The sequence below is a fragment of the Mauremys mutica genome, chromosome 1 (genome assembly GCF_020497125.1).
Source record: "Mauremys mutica isolate MM-2020 ecotype Southern chromosome 1, ASM2049712v1, whole genome shotgun sequence".
Lineage (NCBI taxonomy): Eukaryota > Metazoa > Chordata > Testudines > Geoemydidae > Mauremys > Mauremys mutica.
Genome location: NC_059072.1, coordinates 342455407 through 342481327, shown reverse-complemented (window position 1 = coordinate 342481327; position 25921 = coordinate 342455407). Strand labels below are relative to the sequence as shown.

Genomic DNA, 25921 nt, shown 5'->3' with positions numbered 1-25921 from the left:
GCATCTGGTCCCCTTCAGGAGTGGCTGCCTGTGGCGGAGAGAGAACCACGTGCTAGTGTGTTTTTGGAGGTACCTAACTCATGATAAAGGCACCCAGACACTCTGATAATTGCCATAGAAAAGTATATAACAACAAGCAACTTCTACTATAGAGAAACCCTCTGCAGGGGGACTAAGCAAGTTCCCAGGCTATTCTAGAGATTCCAGTGGCTTGGCTTTACAGAGCAGGTTAGTTGCTTTCTAAGTAGGCAATAGGGTTGCCAGGCATCCAGTTTTCATCTGGAACGGCCAGTCGAAAAGGGACCCTGGCGGCTCCACTAAAAGTCTGGTCGGCGTCGCACCCGGGCTAAGGCAGGCTCCCTGCCTGCCCTGACTCTGTGCGGCTCCCAGACACAGCTGGCATGTCCAGCTCCTAGGCACAGGGGTGGCCATGGGGTCGCCACATGATGTCCTTGTCCTGAGCACCGGCTCCGCAGCTCCCATTGGCCAGGAACTGCAGCGAATGGGAGCTGCGGGGGCAGCACCTGTGGGCATGGGCAGCACGCAGAGCCCCCTGGCCCGTCCATCTAGGAGGCCGAGGGACATGCTGGCTGCTTCCAGGAGTTGCTTCATGTAAGCGCTGCCCAGAGCCTGGGGTGGGGCCTTGGAAAAGGGGTGGGGCAGAGGCAAGGCCTTGGGGCAGGGGTGGGGCTGTGGGTGGGGCAAGGGTGTTTGGTTTTCTACAATCAGAAAGTTGGCAACCTTGACAGGCAACGCTGTTATTTATATGAACACTGTATGTGGGGGGCAGACAACAGAAGGCTGTTAATGAAGAATGATGCTCTGTAACACTCGACTGGGATTCAGGAGTTCCAGGCTCAGGTTCCTGCTCTGCCAGACTTCCTGTGTGACCTTAGGCAAGTCACTTAAGCCCTCTGGGCCCCAGGTCTCCACCTGTAATGGTGGGAAGCATTTTCCTCCCTCTGGTGTTATGCGGATAAATTCAGTTAGGCTGTGAGGTGCTCTGATACTCCAGTAGGGATGGGTGTGATGTAAGAAACCAGAAAGAAAGACAGTTTATATTTCACAAGAGTGAAGACACAAGAAGAGATCAAAGCAATAGGGATGTGCAAATGTGTGACTGGCTATTGGGTGTATTTCATCCATTCCTCTAGTGTCTTAGGCCACTAGAAACCTTTGCCAGTATGGTAATGTCTGTTTAGAGGGTGTGTGATTTCTTTTTAATGACATTTCTATACCGGCAAAAAGCCCTTATATTGACACAGTTATTCTAGCACAAGAGCGTGTTTCCTGGTTTATTTAGTTTGCTTAGGGAACCCGGTATGAGCAATACCAGGAAAAGCACTTTTTAGCCAGTATAAGCTGCATCTGCGTTAGGAGGGTTTACCAGTAGAGCGATACCAGCTGAGTTGAGACCTAGTCGAACCTACAGGATGGAAGAGCTACTGCCACCTAATCAAGAGTCTGACTTAGCATAAATATTGAGGTCGCGTCCAGTCCTACACTTCTATGATTCTACCAGTGGCAGAGGCCTGTTTCCAGAGCAAATTGTCCTGTGCTATCACCATAATGTGTGCATCTAGGCATGCAGCTATGGGCTGGCTTTTTATCAGAGGCAACAGTAATTTAAGCATATGATTCCTAGGGATAGCTAGAGTAGATGGGTAATTTAATTTCTCAGGCCAGAGTCTCTGAAACCACGAGATCCTCAGATCTGTACCAAAGAGGAACCCCCCATTGTCTGCTCAGAGAACGTCTCGTGCCAGTTTGTTTCCTGATATGGAACTTCTGGATTCAATCTCTTTGAAAGAATTGCTGTAACTGAATGTCCTGCTCAGAGGGGACTAAAGTTCATCAACTCTGGAAACGAAGGAACCGGAGGATCCTCTGTACGTGGGAAGCGTTTCCTCTTTGCTCCTCCTGTACAAAATCATCATCCCCTGGCCGGCATTGTTTGGAAAACCCAGTGGTCTCTGCCCACTGAGATGCCCATTACCGATGGCAGAGGAGAATAATTAACCCCTTCCTCAATGCAAACTTTTACACATTCCCAAGATTATGGGAATGCAGGGAAACTCTGCTAGCTTCAATGTTGCCTTCCCATGGTGTCACTTCGCTTGGCTTGTTAATGCTTCGATTTTCTAGTATCCCTTTTGTTCTGCTTGTTCACTGGATTTCAGCAAAGCCACGACCAACAGCGGCTCAGCTGCCACTGAGTCACAGAGTAGGACCATTCAGAATTCCTGCCCCAACCTCTTGAGTGAACAGAGAATGCTCCAGTATCTGGCAGCAGTACTGGGCCTATGACAAAGAGATGAACAGATCCAATTCCATTCAGGACAAAGGTAGGCACAGGCCATTTCATTACAGTGTTTTGACTGCACAAAACTCCAAACACCACAGTGAGGTGGGGCAGAGCAATTGATCTGGGGAGAAGTAATTCTGGCAGGTGCAAGGGCAACGTAGGTCTCCATAAGGGACACAGGACTAGCAGAGATGGAAGCTGCATGTGGAAGAATATTGGAGAGAGAGAAAGAGAGAAATGAAACTGGAGAAACTCCATGTTTCTCTTGGTTCTGGCCCATGTGAAATTGCTTTAAACCCCAGTGGTCATCTAGGGGCCAATAGGGAGTAACCCTTATTGTTGGATGTGTCTGTGAACCCACATTAAAACCAGTGAAAACGCAACTGGAACATGCTGCAAAAGAGACTTGATTCTTTTTAAACACGTGTTATTTACAAGGATTTAAGCACTGGGGGAGAGGAGCGAATAACGGGTGCCCTGACTCAGGCTGCTAAGTGATGTGCTTTTGAGCAGCCCATATGCCTATGGGACAGGGCGTGCCATTACTCATCCCTCTGCATTTTAGTTGCAGATATGACTGAGGATGGCCAGACTCTGCTCAGCTTTGCTGTTTATAATAATTCTCCTCTCTCTCCAATGTGTTTCTAATCCTCCTTCCTCTCTCCAACTGCAGCTCCTTCCCATTACTCAAGTAACAAAATTACTGTACCTTGGCCTGGGATCAATAGATATCTTTGAAATTACAATTTCTGCACTTGAAGCAATAAAGCATCTCTGTGGAGAAGGAGAGCTCACAGCTGGTTTCTGTAAGACGTTGGCTAATCAATGCAATAATTCCAAAAGGACCACAAAGGGAAAAACCTTACCAGAGGCTGTGGCAAGAAAAAGGCCTTCAGCAAGTTGGTCTCTCTGTTTTCCAAACAGATTGAATGTCATTATTTCAGATAACTACTTCCTGAAGTAATTACTGAATGAGGGCCAGGTTGGCAAGTCTGTTTTTGAGGCGGGGGTGGAAGGTGGTGCGGAGAGAGAAGGGTGAATGTTAATAAATCATGTTGTTCTTGAATGGAAAGCTCAACAGAGTATCACTAAATAGCTGACCAGCCCTCAGGAGCCCCTCCTGGGAGTCCAGAGAAAGTGTCAGGAAAAGAAAATGGTGTTATATGTTTAAAAACAAAGCTGATACAGGTAACCAAAGCCAGTCTGGTAAGAAGAAGCCCAGAGGCCATTTCTGAATATTGTTCTCATTGAGGGCTAAAATACGCAAGGCCTGATTCTCCTCTCGCATCAGTGTAAATCAGGAATAACCGCACAAGATGTCAATGGAGTTGCGTAGGTGTAAAACCAGGCAGAGAGGATCACACCCCTCACAATTATATACAACAAATTACATCTTCGGGGCGTTGGACAGGCATTAAATAATTAAGCCCAGAAACACCCATGTGGGGAAGGCAAGTATTAACCCAGGTTTGCCAATTGGGAAAGCAGTTATGGGAAGGTTACACAATGAGTCAGAGGCAGAGATGGGATCAGAGTTCAAGGGAGAGTTAGGTCTAGCGCTGATGTCACAATCTTTCCAGCATGACAGACACTAGCGGTTAATTAAGTGACACCCAAAGAATTGGCATGAACAGCGATCCTTTCGTCTTCAACCACAGTCTAGTTCCACTGCGCCCTGACAAGACTTTTGGGCAGTATAGTTCCTTTTTGCTTTGAGTCCTGGAGCTGCTCTTTTCCCCCATGGTCCTCTGAACCAGTTAGGAGGAGAGGAAGAACTACCACAGTGTGATGGGCTGACTATGGGGCTGATCCTGCCCACCCCCTCTGAGTCACCAGAAGTGTGTATCTATGGAGTCTGGCCAGGCAAAGGGCCACAGTGGAAAAGAGCCGAGGGAGTTACAGGCTAGTGAGGAGCTTGTGATTGCGACAGATGCAAGGTGTATATATTTATTTATAAAAGGGAAGGTCCTTTCATGGACTGAGAACTGGTTAAAAGACAGGGAACAAAGGGTAGGAATTGATGGTAAATTCTCAGAATGGAGAGGGGTAACTAGTGGTGTTCCCCAAGGGTCAGTCCTAGGACCAATCCTATTCAATTTATTCATAAATGATCTGGAGAAAGGGATAAACAGTGAGGTGGCAAAGTTTGCAGATGATACTAAACTGCTCAAGATAGTTAAGACCAAAGCACATTGTGAAGAACTTCAAAAAGATCTCACAAAACTAAGTGATTGGGCAACAAAATGGCAAATGAAATTTAATGTGGATAAATGTAAAGTAATGCACATTGGAAAAAATAACCCCAACTATACATACAATATGATGGGGGCTAATTTAGCTACAATGAGTCAGGAAAAAGATCTTGGAATCATCGAGGATAGTTCTCTGAAGATGTCCACGCAGTGTGCAGAGGCGGTCAAAAAAGCAAACAGGATGTTAGGAATCATTAAAAAGGGGATAGAGAATAAGACTGAGAATATATTATTGCCCTTATATAAATCCATGGTACGCCCACATCTTGAATATTGTGTACAGATGTGGTCTCCTCACCTCAAAAAAGATATTCTAGCACTAGAAAAGGTTCAGAAAAGGGCAACTAAAATGATTAGGGGTTTGGAGAGAGTCCCATATGAGGAAAGATTAAAGAGGCTAGGTCTCTTCAGCTTGGAAAAGAGGAGACTAAGGGGGGATATGATAGAGGTATATAAAATCATGAGTGATGTTGAGAAAGTGGATAAGGAAAAGTTATTTACTTATTCCCATAATACAAGAACTAGGGGTCACCAAATGAAATTAATAGGCAGCAGGTTTAAAACAAATAAAAGGAAGTTCTTCTTCACGCAGCGCACAGTCAACTTGTGGAACTCCTTACCTGAGGAGGTTGTGAACGCTAGGACTATAACAGTGTTTAAAAGAGAACTGGATAAATTCATGGTGGTGAAGTTCATAAATGGCTATTAGCCAGGAGGGGTAAAGAATGGTGTCCCTAACCTCTGTTCATCAGAAGATGGAGATGGATGGCAGGAGAGAGATCACTTGATCATTGCCTGTTAGGTTCACTCCCTTTGGGGCACCTGGCATTGGCCACTGTCGGTAGACAGATACTGGGCTAGATGGACCTTTGGTCTGACCCGGTACGGCCGTTCTTATGTTCTTATGAGAGTGGCGTGTAGGAGTGGAGGGGCTTTGGATATCTCAGCAGATGCACCAGGAGACATTGCGGGAGAAGAGAGGTCACCTCTTTGCATGCCTCTGGGCTGTTTTTATATACCTCCCATATGGGCCTCATGTCTAAGTACACGAGGATAAGCGAGAGAAAGGTGCATAAAGCAGCCACAGTTTGGGGCTAATGGCCACCCAGTTGCCTGAATAACTGGAAATACACACCCTAGCCAGCCCAGCAGTAAGCAACACAGGGAGCAGGGCTGCCACTGTGTCTACTGTAGCAAGTCCAGGGCCTCTAGAAGTACCCAGCTGGTGCTCTGCCGCACACCATCGGAGAGCCAGTGGGGCAGAACTCAGAGCCGCCTGCTCCAAAAGCACAGATCCTACCACCCGAGCTCGGGGGGGATCTCCAATAGCTATTAGCTGCATAGGGCCTATGACAAACAATTGAGCAGTTCCAATTCCATCCAACAGCAGCAGTCACTCACACGCGCGCGCGACTTCATCACATTATCTTGGCCTTCGGTACAGGTGATACTCCCTAGCAGCCTTTGTATCTCCCTTGACCACAATGTCCAATGCACCTGGTGGACGGAGCTGACACTCAGCTGAGCCAAAATTCTAATCATTAACCCGGGCTCTCCTCCTCCTCCTAGTTCACTCCACCAAAGCCTCTCAAGAATCTGACCCTTAGCAACCATCAGGCACAAGGGAATAGCAAATGCCATTTTAACTGCTTTGTGAAAGGGGCAGCCAAAAATATGTGATTTTTATGGACATGGAGCAAACAAGCCCCAGCTGTGCAGCTTTTCCAAACCTTCCTTCATATTAATCCTCTGCAGCCTTTGCCATTCAGATGGTTATTGGCGAATGGAGAGTAGCCGTCCCACATGCAATCCAAATACATAACTGAAAGTAAAACGCAGCAAAATTAAAGCGAGGTGAAGATCTCCGAATATTTTCAGTTTGACCTCTAATCTCAAAGTGTAACCAGAGTGCTCTTATTCTTCCCAAAGACGACCTAGATAAAAGGTTAAAACATAAACCGTGAAATGGTATGGAGCCAGTCAGGCCGGGCGATCTAGCAGTACAGTGATGTGCTGACGCTCAGAGGATCCTAGTTCAGACCCTTCACTCTCAAGTATGACAGGTTTGGGACCACTGGCGATGCCTAGCATTTATCATGGTGGGGGAAGAGCTGCCCAGCTCATCAGTGACACTGAAGAGATTAAACCTCCTTCCCTTCAAAGGAAGGCAGAAGCCACTGCTATCCATTGCCTCAGCAACCTCGCCGGGGACAAAACTGCAAGAGGAGAGTCAGTGCTGAGACCGGGCATCAAACACCTTTTTAACATGTCAAGTTCTTTATATATATATTTAATATATATAAAAATCTTGTCTCCCCTGGAAAGTGACTTTGTATCATGCACTTCATATGAGGAGCTTAACAGAGAGGCAAATTATGTTGGTCTTTACAGCATGGGCTATAGGAATGGTTCAGAGACAGGGTTAGTAACACTATCCAGTGAAGGACAAAAGCTTAATACAGTCACAAATCTGTGCTGGTGTGTGTGTGTGGGAAAGTGCAATGTTCCATACCCGCTTAATGGATCAAATACGTTGGGCCAGATCCTCAGCAGCTCTATATCAGTGTCGTTCCACTGAGGTCTGGTCTATTATGTAAGTGTAACGCCGACAGACCCCAAGTCGTCAGCAGGCGGGATCGAACCTGGAGCCTTGGGAGCCTAGTACATGAGCCTCTACCACATGAGCTAAAAGCCAACCAGCTCTTAGCGAAGGCTGTAGAGCAGACTCATTTAACGCTCTCTCTAAGTGGTCTCGGTGCCACTAGAGGGGACAGAACACCACACCCAGGAGGTGTGTGGGTTACATAAGCAGCACACATAAAAGTCAGTGGCACCTCTGGGTGCATAAGGGATGCAGGAGGGGGAGCTGGCCCTTAGTCAGCAGCAGCAACTGCAAAGTGCCAGAGCCTCGTCTCTCGCAGAGCACAGCAGGCCAGAAGGGGCAGGATAATGGAGAATCCTGGCAGGACTGAGAAAAATCTCCCCCTTTGCCTTCCCACGAAGGATGGGAAGGTCCCTACAGGGACATTGCCCTGTTCAGAAGCTGTCCAACAGCACATAGTTTGCTTTGTTTATAGCATTATATCTTCCAGTGCTCTCTTCCTATTCTGCTTCTCTTCCCTCTTAGTTTCCTGTCATAATGACCAATGCATATTCCATGTCAGCTGAAACAATGAAATAAGATACTGTACAGTGCAATCTGCTGAAATTACAGACCACATTGCCAGACACTAGTCCGATTCTACTCGGCCTGTGGACCTGTGCCTTCAGCCTGGCTTCAGCATGGAGCTCTGGAGTCCAACCCACCCAAACAGTTGAAGGATTCAGATTGGGAGGGCTGCAATAAATACACCTCTCATCTCAACTAAGACCTGGGAGCAGCATTCTCCTATAGTCCAAGGACTATGAGAAGACATAAAGAAGTTCTGAGGAATGAAATGATCCCTGTGCACAGTGTGCATTTCAGTTTCATTGTGCAACTGCTTTATATAAATAGCCAAGTTTTTCAGAAGTGGCTAGTGATTTGGGGTTTTCATCCTGAGACACCTTGAAGAGGTCTCATTTGCAGAGGGTGGGTGTGCTGCTCTTTCTGAAAATCAGGCTGGTCATAAGGACACCCAGAAACAGAAGCACCCAAAATCAATGGTCACTTTTGAAAAATCTTAGTAAATATTATTATTCCATCAAAAAACTAATGTAGAGAGAACATCCAAGTTATTCAAAAGTAAGGAAATGCCAAAGTAGGGACAGCCGGGCATCCTTATCTCTGTCCCCATGTCTATATGCATGATCTAGTCCCTTAATTACATGATCAAATACTACTTGTCAAGAGCACATCATAATTTTTTTCTGAAATTGTGGATACACTTTGCACAACAACCTATTCTACTAAGTACTGCTCTGGGCATGGCAGATGATCAGAGCCGACGAAAGTCATACGTATTCTTGATGGGCAGCAAATAAGTGGAGCTCCTTGGTCCTGTTCCATGGGCCCTGGCAAGACCTGTTCCTTTAATCCATTGGTGTGTAAAGTTTTCCAAGACATGGAAAACTGTGTGCTGGTTGCACAAAAATTTCAGCAGTGTAAGCCAGACCTCCCACATTCAAGTCCACAGAAAGACTTCTTTTGGTTTGGATGGTACTGGATCATCACACACTTCAGCACACACTTTAGAAGGCTGAGCTGAATGAGACAAAGCTCTCGACTGAACAGTGAACGAGGCATGTGGCCATGTAGCTTTAGAATTGGGCAGATTTGCATGAGGCAGGGCTCCGACGGGCTCCTGCTTAATTCAACAGGTGCTTTCCTCTATATAGTGATGAGGCAGAAACATATGGAGTCCTGTTTCAATAGTGCACAAAATTTATTCCACTGCAGGAGTTCTGAATTGTCTCCTTTCTTTTCCCCATTGTCTGTGGCAGGGCCAGCTCCAGGGGTTTTGCCGCCCCCAGCAGCCAAAAAAAAAGAAGCCGCGATCGCGATCTGCGGCAATTCAGCGGGAGGTCCTTCGCTCTAAGTGGGAGCAAGGGACTCTCTGCCGAATTGCCGCCAAATACCTGGACGTGCCGCCCCTCTCTGGAGTGGCCGCCCCAAGCACCTGCTTGCTAAGCTGGTGCCGGTCCTGGTCTGTGGGTAAGGGAAGTACACAAACTACAGAGGGTAGGATATTCCCGATGCCTCTCCAGTCAGACATCCTGCTGCTCAGCGCATCCCTGACTTTTCAACGGGGTGAGGGAACAGTCAAAAAATAATCCCTTTTAGCTGAAATCCCAGCTGCTGCCCCATGAATGAACTGAGACCGGGCTGAGAAAGGAGTGATGTCATCATCCCCGGGGAGAAATGAGGAGCAGTCCCTGAATGGGGAACACCCACGCAGCAGGGCACTGTGAGCCAGCTCCTGCCTCAGGCCTGGGCTAATGGGTTTCGTAATAAAAACAATCACCTCTTCCCAGTCTGTGATACATACATGGCAAACTTCCCACTCTGCGTTAGCAGGCCGGACAGGGCGGGGGAAGGGTTTTTATCCTCAGAGTCACTCTCACTGTGTTGCGTTAGGATGCTCTCTGCAGGAAGTCAGTATTGTTAACCAAACAATGGTGGGAATTAATCTTTCAAGAGATGGCGTCTTTTCTCGCAGACACCCAGGGCCAAAGAAAGGGAGGCCGAAGTGATTCTGAGGGGTGGGATTTATACATTCTTCACACCCCTTCAGTATGGGCGTTCATCAGACCCGCTAATCCTCTCAGATTCTCGTTTGGCTGCATCGCCACTACAGAGGCTAAGCCGGGACAACCCCGCAGTGTAGATGCAGCCTACTCCAATGGAAGGGGTTTTTCCATGGCTGTACTGCCTCCCAAAACGATGGCAGCTATGGTGACAGCTATGGTGATAGATAGATGGTTTTTCCACACCCCTGCCCGACGCAGCTATACCAACCTAACTCTTGTGCGTTTACTAGGCCTTAGATTCAAATCCACTTACTGATGGTGAATTTCCCCTGTGACTTTGGCCAAGAAGCTTGAACTGTGCAACTCAAGCCTGGTTGCACCATTTTAGCTAACAGCATGTTTTTAAATCTGATTTTGTTAAACCCGTGCAAGCCCCTGTAGGGAGACTGTTAAGCTAAATCCATATAAGTCAGGTTCAGGTTGAAGTAAATCTATTCCTTAATGACTTGAGCTAAACTGAAGCAAGAGTGCTTACACACAGGGCTGAGGACTGGTTTAACTAAATCATTTAAAACCCGATTTAAGTTAAATTGGCACAAGTTTGAAATGTAGACAAGGCCTGAGCTACAAAGGGATCAGAAGAGAGGGGCATAGCAGGAAAAGTAGGAAACAGGAGGGCATAAATTAAAGTCAGACTCCTCCTACTTTATCCCACACCTGCGCTACACCTCTGTGGTATATAGGTTATCCTGGCTTAGACTCAGTGGCCAAATTCAGAGGGGCTGGGTAAGGGGATGAGAATTACAAGACAGTATGAGTCCAAGTGAGCGTAACTGAATATAGAGAGGCCTAGAAGAAGCTTCCTTCAATGCAGTCACACACTTCAGGACTTGTCTTCCCCCTTTTGCTGTCTGACATACAATTAAAAGGCAAACTCATAAACCTCCCAAGACAATGGTTAACTTCCCTGACACATCGCACAGCTACCCAAATGATTAATGAGCAGTTGCTTCCTCATCTGCTACAATGCAACCAGCCCCAGCTTGTGTGCTTTGCTGTAGGGGAGATCAGGAAGTTTGGAAAGCGGGAAGTGTCTATTGTTTTAGCATGTGGGGATTTTTGCCTATTAGCCAATTTCCTAAGGGCCAGATCTTCAAAGATGCACATATGCAACTGCACATGCCTAACGGAGGAGCACCAACCAATACCTGTGTGCTAGCAGAGCGCTGCATTGCCACCCCCAAATCCTGCCTTCCTTCATAGTGGAACCAGGCCAGCAGTGCTGCCAGGGGGTGCTCTGGCAAGTTAGATTCAGAGTTTGCTCCCAGGCACTCAACTGTGGGGTCTCCTCAGAGAGGGTGTTAATCCTCTCCCTAGATGGGCTCTCCACACCATATGCCCTGTCCCCCAGGCTCAGAGCTGCCATGTCCTTTTCATCTCCTCCCTCTCTTCCCTTGCACTGACAGTCACCAAATCCTGCCACTCTTCCCTTTGCAAATCTCAAAAAAGCCTGCCCAACCCTCTCTAGCCCCCTCACCAAAACCCTTGTCTGGGCCACAATTTTCTCCTTCATACTCTGTCTAGATACTTATCACCACAGCATCTGAGCCCCTCTCCCCCATCTCACCCCTCTTCAATCCATCCCCCCTGTGCTCCAACCAAGCCCAGTCCTTCTAATCTCTACTAGCTCCACACCTCCCCTCCCCGCTTATCAAATTTAAGCTTTGTCCTGGCTCTCAAGGGCTTGCAAAATTTGGCTCCTGCTTCCTGGTCTGCTCTCGCCTCCTTCCTCTGTCCTCTTCACTCCACCCAAGCTCCATGGATCTACCATCTGTATTCTTCTCCTACTCTTTGTCACTTGGACTTCTTCCCCGTTACTCCACATGTCTCCCTTTCCCAGTCTGACATGTCTCCACAAAATCCCTCCTCAGAACATGGTTCTTCCAGGATGGCTGCTCATCCTACCTCTCTCTCCCATACACCTTCATTCCCCAAAGTCCCTCTGGGGGCCTGATCGCTCTTGGACCTTCATCGCTGTGAAGGACCTGTTAGACAGCATTGCAGGATGCTGCTGGAAGGTGTGTGTACAGAGATGCCTCTGGGAAGCGCCTTGTGCAGGGACAGACCTTGTGTGAAACTGGCACAACATTTCCTTTCAATCTTTTTCAGACACAGATTAGGACAAGTCCCATTGTTTGTAAATAGCTGATTAAGATCAACCTCTGAAACTCCTGCATGTGCCAGTCAGGACTAGAAAAGGAAGAAAAAGGCGAGGAGACAAGAAGGAGAGGAAAAGGGCGGCCAGTTTCTAATGTGATAGGAGGATCCTGCTCTTAACTTGAACAATACTCCCTTCCACATGTTGAGGGAAACAGGGGGGCACTGTGGGCTCTGGGACAGATGGGACTGGGGTTCTAATCCCGGCTTTGTCACTCTCTCTGTTCCGTGGTTTTGGAAGAGTCACATTAATCCCTCTGGGGAAAATTCTGCTCTTAGTTTTCTTAGTGAATATCCAGAGTTGCTCCATTTAACCTGGATTTACCCCAGTGAGGCTGATTGCAGACAAGGAGGAAGCCAACCGGGAAGAAAATAGCACAGGGGATTTGCAAGGTTTAGGCTTGCAGAGTATTTGAAGACTAAAAGCCCTACATAATTGCTAAGTATCATTTTTATTGTCCCAACCAGATTGCAGAAAATTAAGTCAACTCACTGAACTAACTAAAGCACTAGGAGAGCACACATGGTACATTTTCTTGCAGTGATAACTGCTGCAGAAATTTGCAGAGCAGTGAGGTTACTGGAAATGGCAGGCACACTTTTCAAAATACATTACTGTGCTTTTGTTTACACTGTTATTGCTTGTGTGTAAGCTCTCTCAGGCTCAGCAGAAATCTGAGCTCAGTATATTTAATGGCCTTGTGAACTCAGTTGCATTTCCCTGTGAATCGGTCAGGATTGCATTGGCACTCACCCTGAATGTCATCGTTGAATGTACAATATCTGTTGCGGTATTTGTTGAGAAGACGGAAAGCGTTGGCATTGGCAAAATCTTCAAACTGGATCAAGCAATTCATTCCATACCTGTAGTTTAAAGGACAATTAGCAGTGGATAAAAACCTCCACAACACAGGAAGAGAAGTATATATCTGCTAATTTTTTTTATGAAGACAACATGGCTGTATGTACAGAAAATATATATAGAAAAAAGACTAGTGGAGATAACCATCCAAGGAAGTGGTATATTGAGAGTGCCTATGTTAGACATCAAAATCATCCACTCTAATCAGAGGGCTTGTCTCCACTTACCGGGGGATCAGCGTGCAGCAATCGATCCATCAAGGGTCAATTTAGAGGGTCTAGTGAAGACCCGCAAAATTGACCGCTGATCACTCTCCCGTCGACTCCAGTACTCCAACACAACAAGAAGCATAAGGTAAGTCACCGCAATAGCATGAGGTAAGTAGACACCACAATAAGTCGACCTAAGGTATGTCGATTCCAGCTACATTATTCACTTAGCCCTGTAGTGCAGACCTGCCCAGAGACTTTGCTGCCACTCTAGGGAAATATATTTTAATTTGCACTGCATCAGGCCCTCCCATCTGAGTATCTCAATGTGTTACAGAAATGACAATGGATTAAGCCTGAGAACATCACACCTGGAGATAAAGAAGTTTTCAAGAGGAGGAAACTGAGGCACAGAAAAATTAGGTGACTTCCCAAGGTCACATAGGGAGTCAGTGCAGAAATTGGTCCCTGACTCCTTGCCTGTGTTTTAAGCATGAGATTATCCTTCCCATTTGTACTGATTATACAGAAGGAATTATGGCTAAGGCAGAGAAAGCAGGACATCTTAGTTCTATTACCTGGTCTGCCACTGATTTGTCACATAATCTAGGGCAAATCACTTAACCCCTTCCTTGCCTCAGTTTCCCCCTGGGGACGACAATACTTTCCTACTGAGGGTATTCTGAGTATCAGTGCATTGATGTTTGTGAATCTGTGCAAGATCCCCAGAGGGAAGGCACTACAGAAGGACTAAGTAGCAGTATTACAAAGTCCCATCCATAAGGGACATTGAATATGTATTTGGGATAATGTTAAATACTGAACTGACCAATTTTCAAAGGTAAGGAAATCAACTTTTGCCCTTGATTCAGTTTATTTCTTTAGAAAGACAGTATCCTGCCTACAAAAGAAATATCAGTTAAAAAAACACCATCAAGAGTCCACTTGAAATCTAGGTGCTTGAAAGAAATGAGTTCAAAGCTGTTTGCATCACTGCATGTACCAGCCTCTGATCTCCCGACCATTGTGTGATTTGACTACTACATTCTCCTACATTAAAAAATGTTCCTCTCTCCCATGTTGCACTGAGGAAGATTGAAACACAAACAACATGTTATACAAAAATCACAAAGTAAACAAATTAGAGGAAAATACTTCTTTTCCCCTAATCTCTTTCTGTTACAGTCACCCTAGTTGTTACTTGTAGATAAATGTTTTCCAGACGGCAGTATGATTTCAAGTTTATGCCTCTCTTTAAACTTTCAACAGTCATCTGACTCCTGTCTTTACTGCTAAACTAGTAAAATAAAAGAGAACATGAATAGGGTTGTCTCTCAAATAACCATCATCAGACAACGTGAGGAGCATGAGGAATGAGCAATGCAGCGATTAGCAACCTCAGTGCTGTAGTTATGTCAAAGGAGGTTAAATGGCTGTTGCGGTATTACAAAAATGACCCTCTCTGGGACCTTAAGCAATGCAAAGGCAGCACTTCCATTCATACCTCCCAGCCAGTCTCTCCCTTTTGCCATTGACATTTGACATGAAAAAATGGGACACCAATGCTTTAAACTAGAAAGTGATACCAGGCAAATCATGCTTTGTTTAAAAGCCAAGATTACAGCCATCAAAAGCTCCATTCACAACTCTCTGAGTGGATAGGCTCAGGCGCCCTCAGAGTGTCCCAGATTTTTTTTGTACTACTTTCAATTTCTACCATGTCTGTCGGCAAGGAGACAATGACAAACACTTTTATTGTCCCTATTTACCACTCCATCACGAGAAATTTAATCAGGCAGGTCAGACATGGTTTATAAACCATCTGGCCTCTCTAAGAGCCAGCCTATTAACTTTCTCTCTCCCCGCTTCTCCTGCCCTTCAAGAGATATAGGGTGACATTTGTCAAAAAGTGCATAAGTGACTTAGGCACCTGCATCCCATTTCTAAAGTGACTTAGGCACTTAGAAGCCTAAGGCACAGTAACTTTCAATGAGACTTAGGCTCCTAAGCATCTACATTTTCTTTGAAAAATTCACTTGTAATCAGTCCTCTTTTCAGTCCAATACACAGAACTGAACTATAAAAAGCATTGCCCTGTTCTCCATGTCGGTGTTTTTTTCACACCCCTGAGCAAAAAAAATTATATCACAAAAGTGGTAGTGTAGACAAGCCCTTAGTGCATGGCAGGGTGGGGTGTAAATCTACAGTGCTCCTAGCTTGCTGGGCACTAACTGGCTGTATGGACCCTGCTACCAGGCACTAAAAGGTCTGTAATGTGCTTTGGGATACTGCTTGTGGTGTATTGAAAACTGAAGAATCACAAGCTGCCACTTTATACAGTGGAGTTGCATCATAGGCGCATTTAGCTTACGCGATTTTAACTGTACACGCTCGGAAAAACAAACAAACAAAAAAAGAGAAAAATAACAATTTAAATACTGTACCTGTAGTGCGGGCGATTCCACCCACCATTCCACTCAAGAGCGTTTGACTTTACGTGATTTTTGCCTTATACACTGACTTCAGAACCTAACCCCCGCGTAAGATGCAACTGCCCTGTACCCTGGTCCTGCTTGCAGGCTAGAGGGCTCTATAGGGAAGAATCAAGTTGTAGGCAGCCAGCTAGGTGAGTTGTGCCACTCTATTTTAGGGAGCAGCCTGCTTTGTTTCTCTCTGTTTTGGGGTTCTTGTGTTTTCTGCATACTAAGCAAAAAATAAGTGTATTGTTACAACCTTTGAGCATGAGCATTTTTAATGTTTTTATCTAACGTCTCTGGATGTTGCTGAAACATAACACTGCTAGTACATCAAAGCACACTAGAGTACTTTTAAGTATCAGAGGGGTAGCCGTGTTAGTCTGGATCTGTAAAAAGCGACAAAGAGTCCTGTGGCACCTTATAGACTAACAGATGTATTGGAGCATGAGCTTTCGTGGGTGAATACCCACTTTGTCAGACGCATGTAGTGGAAATTTCCAGAGGCAGGTATAAATATGCAGGCAAGAATCAATCTAGAGATAACGAGGTTAGTTCAATCAGGGAGGATGAGGCCCTCTTCTGAGCAGTTGAGGTGTGAGCACCAAGGGAGGAGAAACTGATTTTGTAGTTGGCTAGCCATTCACAGTCTCTGTTTAATCCACAGTCTTTGTTTAATTTACGTGATTTTAACTATACCCCTCAGACAGAGACCAACACCTATAAGATCTTCACCAAGGATTCTCAAAACTACAATACCCACACGAGGAAATAAGGAAACAAATCAACAGAGCCAGATATGTACCCAGAAGCCTCCTGCTGCAAGACAAGCCCAAGAAAGAAACCAACAGAACTCCATTGGCCATCACCTTCAAGTCCTCAACTTAAACCTCTCCAACGCATCATCAGTGATCTACTGGACAATGATCGCTCGCTTTCACAGGCCTTGGGAGGCAGGCCAGTCCTCGCCCACAGACAACCCGCCAACCTTAAGCATATTCTCACCAGCAACCGCACCGTAGTAACTCTAACTCAGGAACCAATCCATGCAATAAACCTTGATGCCAACTCTGCCCACATATTTACACCAGCGACACCATCACAGGACCTAATCAGATCAGCCACAACATCACTGGTTCATTCACCTGCATATCCACCAATGTAATATACGCCATCATGTGCCAGCAATGCCCCTCTGCTATGTACATCGGCCAAACTGGACAATCCCTACGTAAAAGGATAAATGGACACAAGTCAGATATTCGGAATGGCAATATACAAAAACCTGTAGGAGAACACTTCAACCTCCCTGGACACACGATAGCAGATTTAAAGGTAGCCATCCTGCAGCAAAAAAACTTCAGGGCCAGACTTCAAAGAGAAACTGCTGAACTTCAGTTCATTTGCAAATTTGACACCATCAGTTTAGGATTAAACAAAGACTGTGAATGGCTAGCCGACTACAAAAGCAGTTTCTCCTCCCTTGGTTTTCACACCTCAGCTGCTAGAAGAGGGCCTCATCCTCCCTGATTGAACTGACCTCGTTATCTCTAGACTGATTCTTGCTTGCATATTTATACCTGCCTCTGGAAATTTCCACTACATACGTCTGACAAAGTCGGCATTCACCCATGAAAGCTCATGCTCCAATACGTCTGTTAATCTATAAGGTGCCACAGGACTCTTTGTTGTTTTTTAGAGAACTTTTAGTGCACGGGTCCATGCAGCCCATTAGTGTGCAGCAAGCTAGTGCGCTGTACAGTCACACCTTGGTTTGCCATGCACAAGGCTCTGTGTAAACAAGCCCTAAGTCACTAGGGTTAAGGAGAGCAACAAAGCAAGTCCACATTTCAGATACCTGGGCCTGTGTAATGGTTGTAGTTGGAGACCATATATCAGGACTGGGTCCTATTCCTATCATTTACACTGACTCACTGTGTGACCTTGGCTAAGTCACCCAGACCAACATTTTCTTACATGGTTGCCTGTAACTAGGCACCTATTTACTTAGGTAAAGACTTTTCCCTGGTGCTTGGCACTGTAGTATCTGAGCGCCTCACAGAGAACAGCAGATTTCTCCTCACAAGGGAGGGAAGCATTATTATCCCCCTTTTACAGATGAGCAATTGAGCACAGAGCAATCAAGTGAGTTGCGTCAGGTCACACAGGAAGCCAGCCCACTGCCTTAGCCACAAGACCATCCTTCCTTTCGCAAAAATCTGTTTTATTAGTTCTAGAGGCCATAATGGGCTAGGAGCTTTCCAAAACAGAAGGGAAGGTCCCAGTCCCTGCCTTATGGAGCTCACAATTTAATAAGAGATAGACATTTTCAGAGGTGCTGGACACCCACAGCTTCCAGGGACTACAGCTGGGGTGGGGGTGCTAAGCACTTCTGAAAATCAGGCCCAGGGTGCCTCAGATCAGTTCCCCCAAAACGGAAGCAACCAAACGTAGGGGCTGTTTTGGAAAGAATTGTCTTTACCATCTAGAGCAGGGTGGGGAACCTATGGCCCGTGAGCCGGATCCAGCTCCTTGCTCATTTTCATCTGGCCAGCAGGCCAATGTTCAACTCACCTGCTGGGGGGCGAGGGGGCTGAGACTCAGGGCTTCCCCCCATGGCAGGGCGAGCTGGTGGTCATGGAGGGGCTCTGAGTTTTGGCGCCCCCCTGTGGGGCTGGAGCTGCGAGCACCGGCTTGCCCCACCACGCAGGGGAAGCCCTGAGTTTCGGTGCCCCCCGTGGCGCTGGAGCCATGAGCGCCGGCTCGCCCCACTGCAGGGGGAAGCCCCGAGCCTCCGCACCCCCTGGCAGGTGAGTTGAATGTGTATGGCCCACCATTGAGTTTTTTGGTGGGTCAATGGCCCCTGACACAAAAAAGGTTCCCCACCCCTGGTCTAGAGATCTGTTCCGCTGGTGAACGATCGGTTGCCCTCCTTCAGCTATTATGGCTCATATGTCACTTTCCTACCTCTACTTTGCCAACTCCTGGAATGGATATACTGCATCAGCCAGAAGAACATGAACCCTTTTTGTATTCTACTAGCATAATGGGACAAACCAGAACAACAATGGGGGAATACACGGTGTAAACACAGAGTGAAGCACACACAAGGAAAGAGCTTGACACCCATTTCTAACAGGACACATTCTTTTCCTTGCCCTATAAAGGGTCTGAGACCATGTGCTTTCAACTGAAATACCTTGTTAATCTTTTTAATTCCCTTCCTAGAGGCCACCAACCTGCTGCCAATTATTTGTGAGTTGCACAGTATATTTTGGGGATGGAGCAGTTACAAGTTCCATGCACTTTTAATCTTTTCACATCAATCCTGGAAGCTACGGAGGAAACATCCAATATCATAATTCTTCCAAAACACTGACCACTGATCAGTGCCCCTCCCCCCTAAAGTGAAGCTTCACAAATTTCTCTCCTCCACTAAAGCTTGTCAGCTAAAAGGGGTAGTCTGGGTTCCAATGCAATATGTTCAAGGAATGAATAACATGGCAAGTATCTGGCAAATATAATTCTCTTATCGATTATCTGCCAAGTGAGTGGTTTTGCACGTGCAAGGGAAAAAGTCATGATCAGCAAAATGCCACATCACCTTTAACATGTGCTGACATTTGCCAGAGCTGAAGAAAAATACCACAATTGGCCTGTGTGGTAGGTCTCCTCTTGGCGCAATGCAATTTCAAATACTACACAAACAATGGGATTAGCAAATCTTTAACTAGGCATGCAATTTTTAAGGCAAAGTATCAGGCAAGCTATTTCCATTAAAACCAGTCTGACTGCTGAATTAACATTAATTGGCTAGGAAAAATGGTGTTCTCGCACAGAAATAATTTGTGCAACCAGCACTTCAAACATCACAATGGTGGGAAGGCCTCTATGACTATGGGATCATATTTTCATGAGGATTAATTACTCCTGAACAATTTCTTTTCTGTGTCAGGCGCATAAATCTTTTCCTACCGCACACATTCCTCTCCAATAGCAGGCAGATGTGATGATAAGGGGAAATTGTCTATGTACAGCTTATGAATTCTGTTTGAGACTGAGGGGCTAGTTATGAGTGTCTAAGCTAGACTGCAGCCTCCATTTTGAATGTGTGGTTTGTTTTCCTTCCCTGTTGTCCTTTTACTTCCATGTTGAACTGGAATTCCAAGGGGTAGTAAAACAATAACAAATGGTTGTTAGTGTAAGTGCTCTCCCATTGAAATGGAACCACTTTAGACAGCGGGTTCGCTCCTATCCAGAAGGCTCAGTCTACCCAGGTGGGTTAGTTACTAAGTAATAGATTAGCTGGTAGAGGAGTCTGATCACCTGATGGAGCTGATCAAGGAGTCACTTGACAAAGGGGCTGTAATGCCCCCCATCTCATGCCACCCTTACTTCTGCATTGCTGCTGGTGATGGCGCTGCCTTCAGAGCTGGTCACCCGGCCAGCAGCCGCCACTCTTGCAACTCCTTCCACCAGGGCCGGCTCTAGACCCCAGCGCGCCAAGCGCGCGCTTGGGGCGGCGTGCCGCCGGGAGGGCGGCAGGCGGCTCTGGTGGACCTCCCGCAGGCATGCCTGCGGAGGGTCCGGTCGTCCGCGGCTCCAGTGGACCTGCCGCAGGCATACCTGCGGAGGGTCCGCTGGTCCCGCGGCTCGGGTGGAGCATCCGCAGGCACGCCTGCGGGAGGTCCACCCGAGCTGCGGGACCAGCGGACCCTCCGCAGGCACGTCTGCGGGAGGTCCACCAGAGTCGTGGGACTGGCGACCGCCAGAGCACCTCCCGCGGCGCGCCGCCCTGCTTGGGGTGGCGCAATTGCTAGAGCCGCTCCTGCCTTCCACAATAGTCTTGCAACTCCCTTTTGGGTCAAGACCCCCAGTCTCAGAAACATTGGGCTACAGGTTATAAAAGAGAGGGTCTCTTGGCAGTCATTTGAGAGAGAGTGGGATTGATTGGTTGATTGATTTATTCCATATTCTGGAAGAGAAGCCATGTGCAGAAGGGGTAAGGAAGGATCCTGACTTCCTGAGAGGATTCTGGCCTGCTCCCAAAGAACTCTCCTGCGTGGTGAGGAAACTGAGGCAAGGAAATGTGTATAGGTGTGTTTATTATTTTGCATATATCTATTTATTTCTTGTGCTACCTGGGTAAAGAGCAATTGGGTTCTAGAATCCTGGGCACAGTCTGTCTGTCAGCTTTCACAGTCACATAGCCCTGAAGAGGTAAACTCTAAAGCAGAAGTCTCACACGGTCAGTGGGATTCTGGGGAACACGCAAGAGCTGCTAATGAGGCTTGAGGGAGATGGCACTAGAGTACTGGACTGTGGGTTTCCCACTGCAAAGAGGGGTATTAAACATGAGGTCTGCTCCTGGACTGTGTGCCTAGAGGCCCAAAACCAGGGCCAGTGCCTGAACTCTGCCCAGCTCCAGCAAGCTGACACATGCAATTCAGCAGTCTGGTGCGTGTCCAATGGGGGGGGCTTGATCAGATCTCCTTCCATCTATTTTTATCTTTAACAAACATTTCCTGAGGACAGTGCAAAGAGAGTATGATGCTCCATAAATATTTAATTTCTTTCTCTGCCCCTTCAAGTATGGCAGGGCAGTGATGGAACGCTGCATCTTTTTTTCACCAAGGTATTTTTTGAAGGTTCAGAATGGAATCAATATTGCCAACCCCAAATGTTCAAAAATCATGAGTCCTCCCCCGACAAAATCATGAGATTTAAAAAATATTTTCTTTTCCTTTACCTTCTGGTTTGTGAGATTTCAGGCACCCTCAGGTCACATTTTCAGGCTTTTTCTCTGTAACCATGTGGGCTAGAAACTCAAGAACAATAATAATATCTGAGATTCTCACATACTCACAGGATTCCAGGAACTGGGGCTTTACATAAAACATCCAATATTGCACGACTTGCAATAAAATTGCGATAGTTGGCACCATTGGAATGATTTTCAAGGACAGGTACTATCTATGCTGAGACTTTCAGAGGATTTTAAGGGATTTAGGTACTCAAATCCCACTGAAATTAAATGAGAGTTAGACACCTAGTTTACTGGGGCCGCTTTGAAAATCTCACCATTAATGTTTACTGCTCCTTCCTAGTGATACATTTGTGGCTTTGTTTAATCAGGTCCATCCCAAGCCTGGTCACAATTCTGAGGATGTTTGCAACACAAATTAGTTTATTTGGGTTTGTCAGAATTTTTGAGGAAAACATCTTCGTTGCTTGACCCGCTCTATTCTGCTGACCTTGTGAGAGCTGCTGTGATCTCACATGCCACAGGTGAGATATGGCTGCGAGTATCCATGATGTGCTTTATTATTTGCAGGTGCAGGATGCCTCTAAGAAAAACAGCTGCCATATGAGCAGTGTAAGGATTTTGAGGATCTGCTCTATTATATTTCAGCACTCTTAAGTTTATGACAGCAATCAAGAACAGCCAGGGAGCAGCACCTGCAGCAGCTTCTAGTTAGAAAAGAGTCCTCAGGTCGGTCCAGCTGGCATGTTACCAGCTTACATATGGCCATTCCGGACGCCCACCTCCCCAGTTACGGCTCCCAGTCTGAGGAAAGGTTGGGAACCAGCAACACAGAGTCACATTACGACTGAGTGTTTTCCAGCAGGGGAAAGGCAAGGTGAGTTAGGACAGGCTCCTTCCAGGAATCTCTCCCTACCTACTATTTGCTCCTCTTCTCTGGCATGCTCTGCCAGAGCATGCTCCCCTGAAGTCCATCTGAAACCCTAGGAAAATGTTCAGTGCCTGAGGAGTTAACCACCCAGAGTTTAACTACCTTTATCTTAAAGCAAAGCTGTAGTATATAGTATGTGGGGTTTTGGTTTAACCTGGCTGGGGAAGCTTGAACAGATGGATGCCAGCATCCAAATTGCCTACCTCCATCCAATGGATATGCTGGGCAGATTGTTTCCCTCCTCCCCTCCTCCAGTAAAATGCAGCTTTATTTCTTGACCTTCTAGTTTTGGATTCCAATATATTCCCGTTCCTCCAGGGCACAGTACAGTGTGTATTTATTGGCACTATCTGCTCTTGTAACTCTCTCTATGTAAAGGTGCCTTTCCAGTTTGCATGAGTAATTTTCATCTTTGCTGGCTGTTAAAAGTTAAGTTTTGGGAGACTGTTTTCGCATTTCTCAGCCCTCCTTCCAAAGAGCAGAAGACAGACTTAAAGGAATTCAGACAGTTTAGGACAGAAATGTACATATAAGTAACAACAACAACAAAAAAAGAAAAAAAAAAGAAAAAAAAGGGGGGGTTATAAACACTAATATTAAACAAAATATTCATTTAAAATATTTTTTTAAATGGGCTGTTTTGGAGTTGCAGCTGGAACACTGGTTTAGTGCATGAGAACTGAGCACGTATACTGATTGCAAATCAATGAGGCTAGTTTCAGGTGCACATTTTTTAAGTCCATGCTTAGGGCTCTGTATGAACTTTTGCACATGTGCAAAACATCTGGGCCGTGTGGGTGAGCAAAGCTCTGTGAATTCCCAACTTGGGTACAAATCAGATGCAGAAAATGTGTGTATGAGCATTTCTGAACATTGGTTTTAGGTCTTCACCTAGCTACAAGAAACATCTGTACAGACCAGAGCTTGTGCACCACTGGGCAAGTCTGATTAAGTGCTGACAATCCCAAAGCACGGTCATGTAAGAGATCGGGAAGTAGAAGTGAGCTGAGCACTCATCGAATGAGCCCAAGCCTGTCTATTTCCAGAGCGTGCTGCAAACCCCAGGTGTTTGAAGAAGCCTTCTCACAACAGCAGGAGCCCACGGACTACGGGAATGGCATGCAGCTTAAAACAATTCCAAGTTTAAGCAGCAAACTCATGGATGGCAGGAGCAGAGGCTACTAAGGACTAAACCCTAATGAATTCTTAATTCTGTGCTCACCAGCTAGAGATTTTGGTGAGGAGCACTCTGCAAACTTTGCCATCAGTAAGACTAACGCCTAAAGCAGATCATATATGCCAAGTCCCCTGCTATCCATCCATTCATCCCTTGAATACTTATACAGACCTCATTGCAAACACCGAAGAGGTCGAGGTCTCTCTCTCTCTCCCCCCAGTGCCATCAAGAAGCAGGCTTATTATTTGTTTTTGTTTTTTATGAATCAGTGAGATTGAGGGTGCTAAAGCCTGGGCAAAGAGGCAGGTTTTGTGTTTGGCTCCAAGTGCAGCAAGGTCCAGTGGTCACTCTTATCTGTTCTGGCACCAAGTTCCATGTTCCTGGTCCAGCTCCTGTCTCCCATGATCACAAGCCTCCTCCTATTGGTTGAGTGAACCATTGTTCTGGTGGAATGCAGCTGTTGTAGGAGGTCCTGCTTGCAGCAGATGAGACTGTCTCTCCGGTAACCAAGACTGATGCCATGCACATCTATGTTAGGTTAGTATATACCATATTATACAAATGCCTGGCAGTTATAAGAGCTGAATGGGCCTATGTTTTTCCCAGAGTTCTGTTCACTCATGCTAAGCTACATCCCACAATCCCTTGCAATAGTGCAATTCAGCATATGGCATAAGCAGATAGGAAACATGTCAAAATCAAGATCCATTCTACGTTCTATGTCTTAGTACAAGTTAGGGAGGTACTTTCATGGACTAGTGCCTGGAATGTTAGTATCCAAAACAATGACAAGGAAGGGAGCACACCTTTTGTGTAAGGTGAATTTAACAACACTGTTCAAAATTGTATTGTACTGAGCCTTTCTTCCCGTACTATGCCACTATTGACTTTGAGCAATGAACCTGACTGATATGGGTTATTTGATCTCTTGAATATATTTCATAATTAACCAAAGTGTAGTCAAGCAAGTGACTATACAATTTACCAACAGGAGTATCAGGACAGTGACCTTGATCTCGACTCTGTTTTCAATGCGGATGCAGAGCAGAGAGGTGTATCAGGATGATAGGTTCCTGGTGACTTGGATTGGAAGGTGCTGCGCCTTTCTGAACAAGCTGTAGCTTCCTGAGATCATGGGGTTCTCTTGCTACTTTTCCTAGATAAAGAGGATTGCAATAGTCCAGCCTAGAGGTTACAAATGTGTGGATCACTATCAGGGGCGGCTCTAGACATTTCACCGCCCCAAGCAGGGCGGCATGCCGCGGGGGGCGCTCTGCCGGTCGCTGGGAGGGCGGCAGGCGGCTCCGGTGGACCTCCCGCAGGCGTGCCTGCGGAGGGTCCGCTGGTCCTGCGGCTTTGGCGACCGGCAGAGTGCCCCCCGCTGCATGCCGCCCCAAGCATGCGCTTGGCGTGCTGGGGTCTGGAGCCGCCCCTGATCACTATGGTCAGGTCTGCAAGCAACCAGATTGGATCAAAACTTCTAGCATGTTTTTTTCCACCTTAACTAACTGGGTGTTCAAGCACAGAATCTAAGAGGACCTCACACTAGTCCACAGAATTACATGGTGGTGGCTTCAGAGGAGGTTATGTAAGAACTTCCAGCCTGAAAGAAAATGTGCCAAAATGATAGATGTCAAGAGGGCCAGGTGTTGAGAGGATAACGTGTGTGTGTTTGGGTGTGTGGGTGTTGGTTCACTTCTTGTGGGAATCACAGAAGAAGCAAATCTCTACAAGGGATCTGAATGCAGAGAATGCGTTTGCTTGGTTCTGTCGGTATTGCATTGCTGAGCCCGATTCGCCCATCCATTTCTATCCTCCATCACTCCTCAAAGCTCTGAAGCTGGTGTTCAGTGAGGCTGTGTTTTCCTGCCATTGATCCAAAAATGGCACTGAGACCTAGGAACAGGAAGCTGTTTAACCTATTCAACCTGTCTGGTTTTAAATAGGCCACAATAAAAGCTAGATAATATTACCGCTCATGCATCTGCATTTGACCAAAGGACCATAGACTCTCAGCACCATTCCTGGAGTTTGTTCTGCCACTTCTACACTAGAAAGCACAAGTCTGCAAGCGACTAACCTTATTGTTGTTACCCTCGTCCTTCCTCACTCCTTACTCTTACACATAGCATCATGTCTAAAATTAAATTGCAAGTCCTTTGAGGTAGGGACTGTGTCATGGTCTTTACTGGCCCTACATAAATAACTAACTATGGTCCAAATTCTGGTTCCATTACTCACATTAGGCAGTATATCTTCTTTCACACTTAGCACCACTGAAATAATAGATTTTGAGGGCAGAAGGGACCATCTAATCTGACCTCTTGCATGACACAGGCCAAAGAAGCTCAGCTAGTAATTTCTGCATCCATGGACATGTTGAGTGAGCTGCTATTCAGTGTGAGGAAGGGTATAAGAATCTGGCTCCTGTTCCATAGTTTCATGTTTTTCTAAGCAACGGCAACAGTGTAAGTCTGTTTTAACAATTAACCCCCCAAAACTTTAGGAAGTTGTTCTGCTTCTCAGGAGAGAGATATTAGGTGGGCCTCTGTAAGGATTCG

At 46.3% G+C, this 25921-nt stretch overlaps 1 protein-coding gene across 2 annotated transcripts in view; it reads right to left on the bottom strand.

Moving 5' to 3' along the window:
• The window catches only part of ME3 (malic enzyme 3), a 202734-nt gene that overhangs the window by 17297 nt on the left and 159516 nt on the right, over positions 1 to 25921 (bottom strand). For both annotated transcript variants that reach the window (XM_045020317.1, XM_045020323.1), the window contains exon 7: positions 12698 to 12807. In XM_045020317.1, the coding sequence (XP_044876252.1) occupies positions 12698 to 12807 (110 nt within the window). The remainder of the gene's footprint in view (positions 1 to 12697; positions 12808 to 25921) is intronic.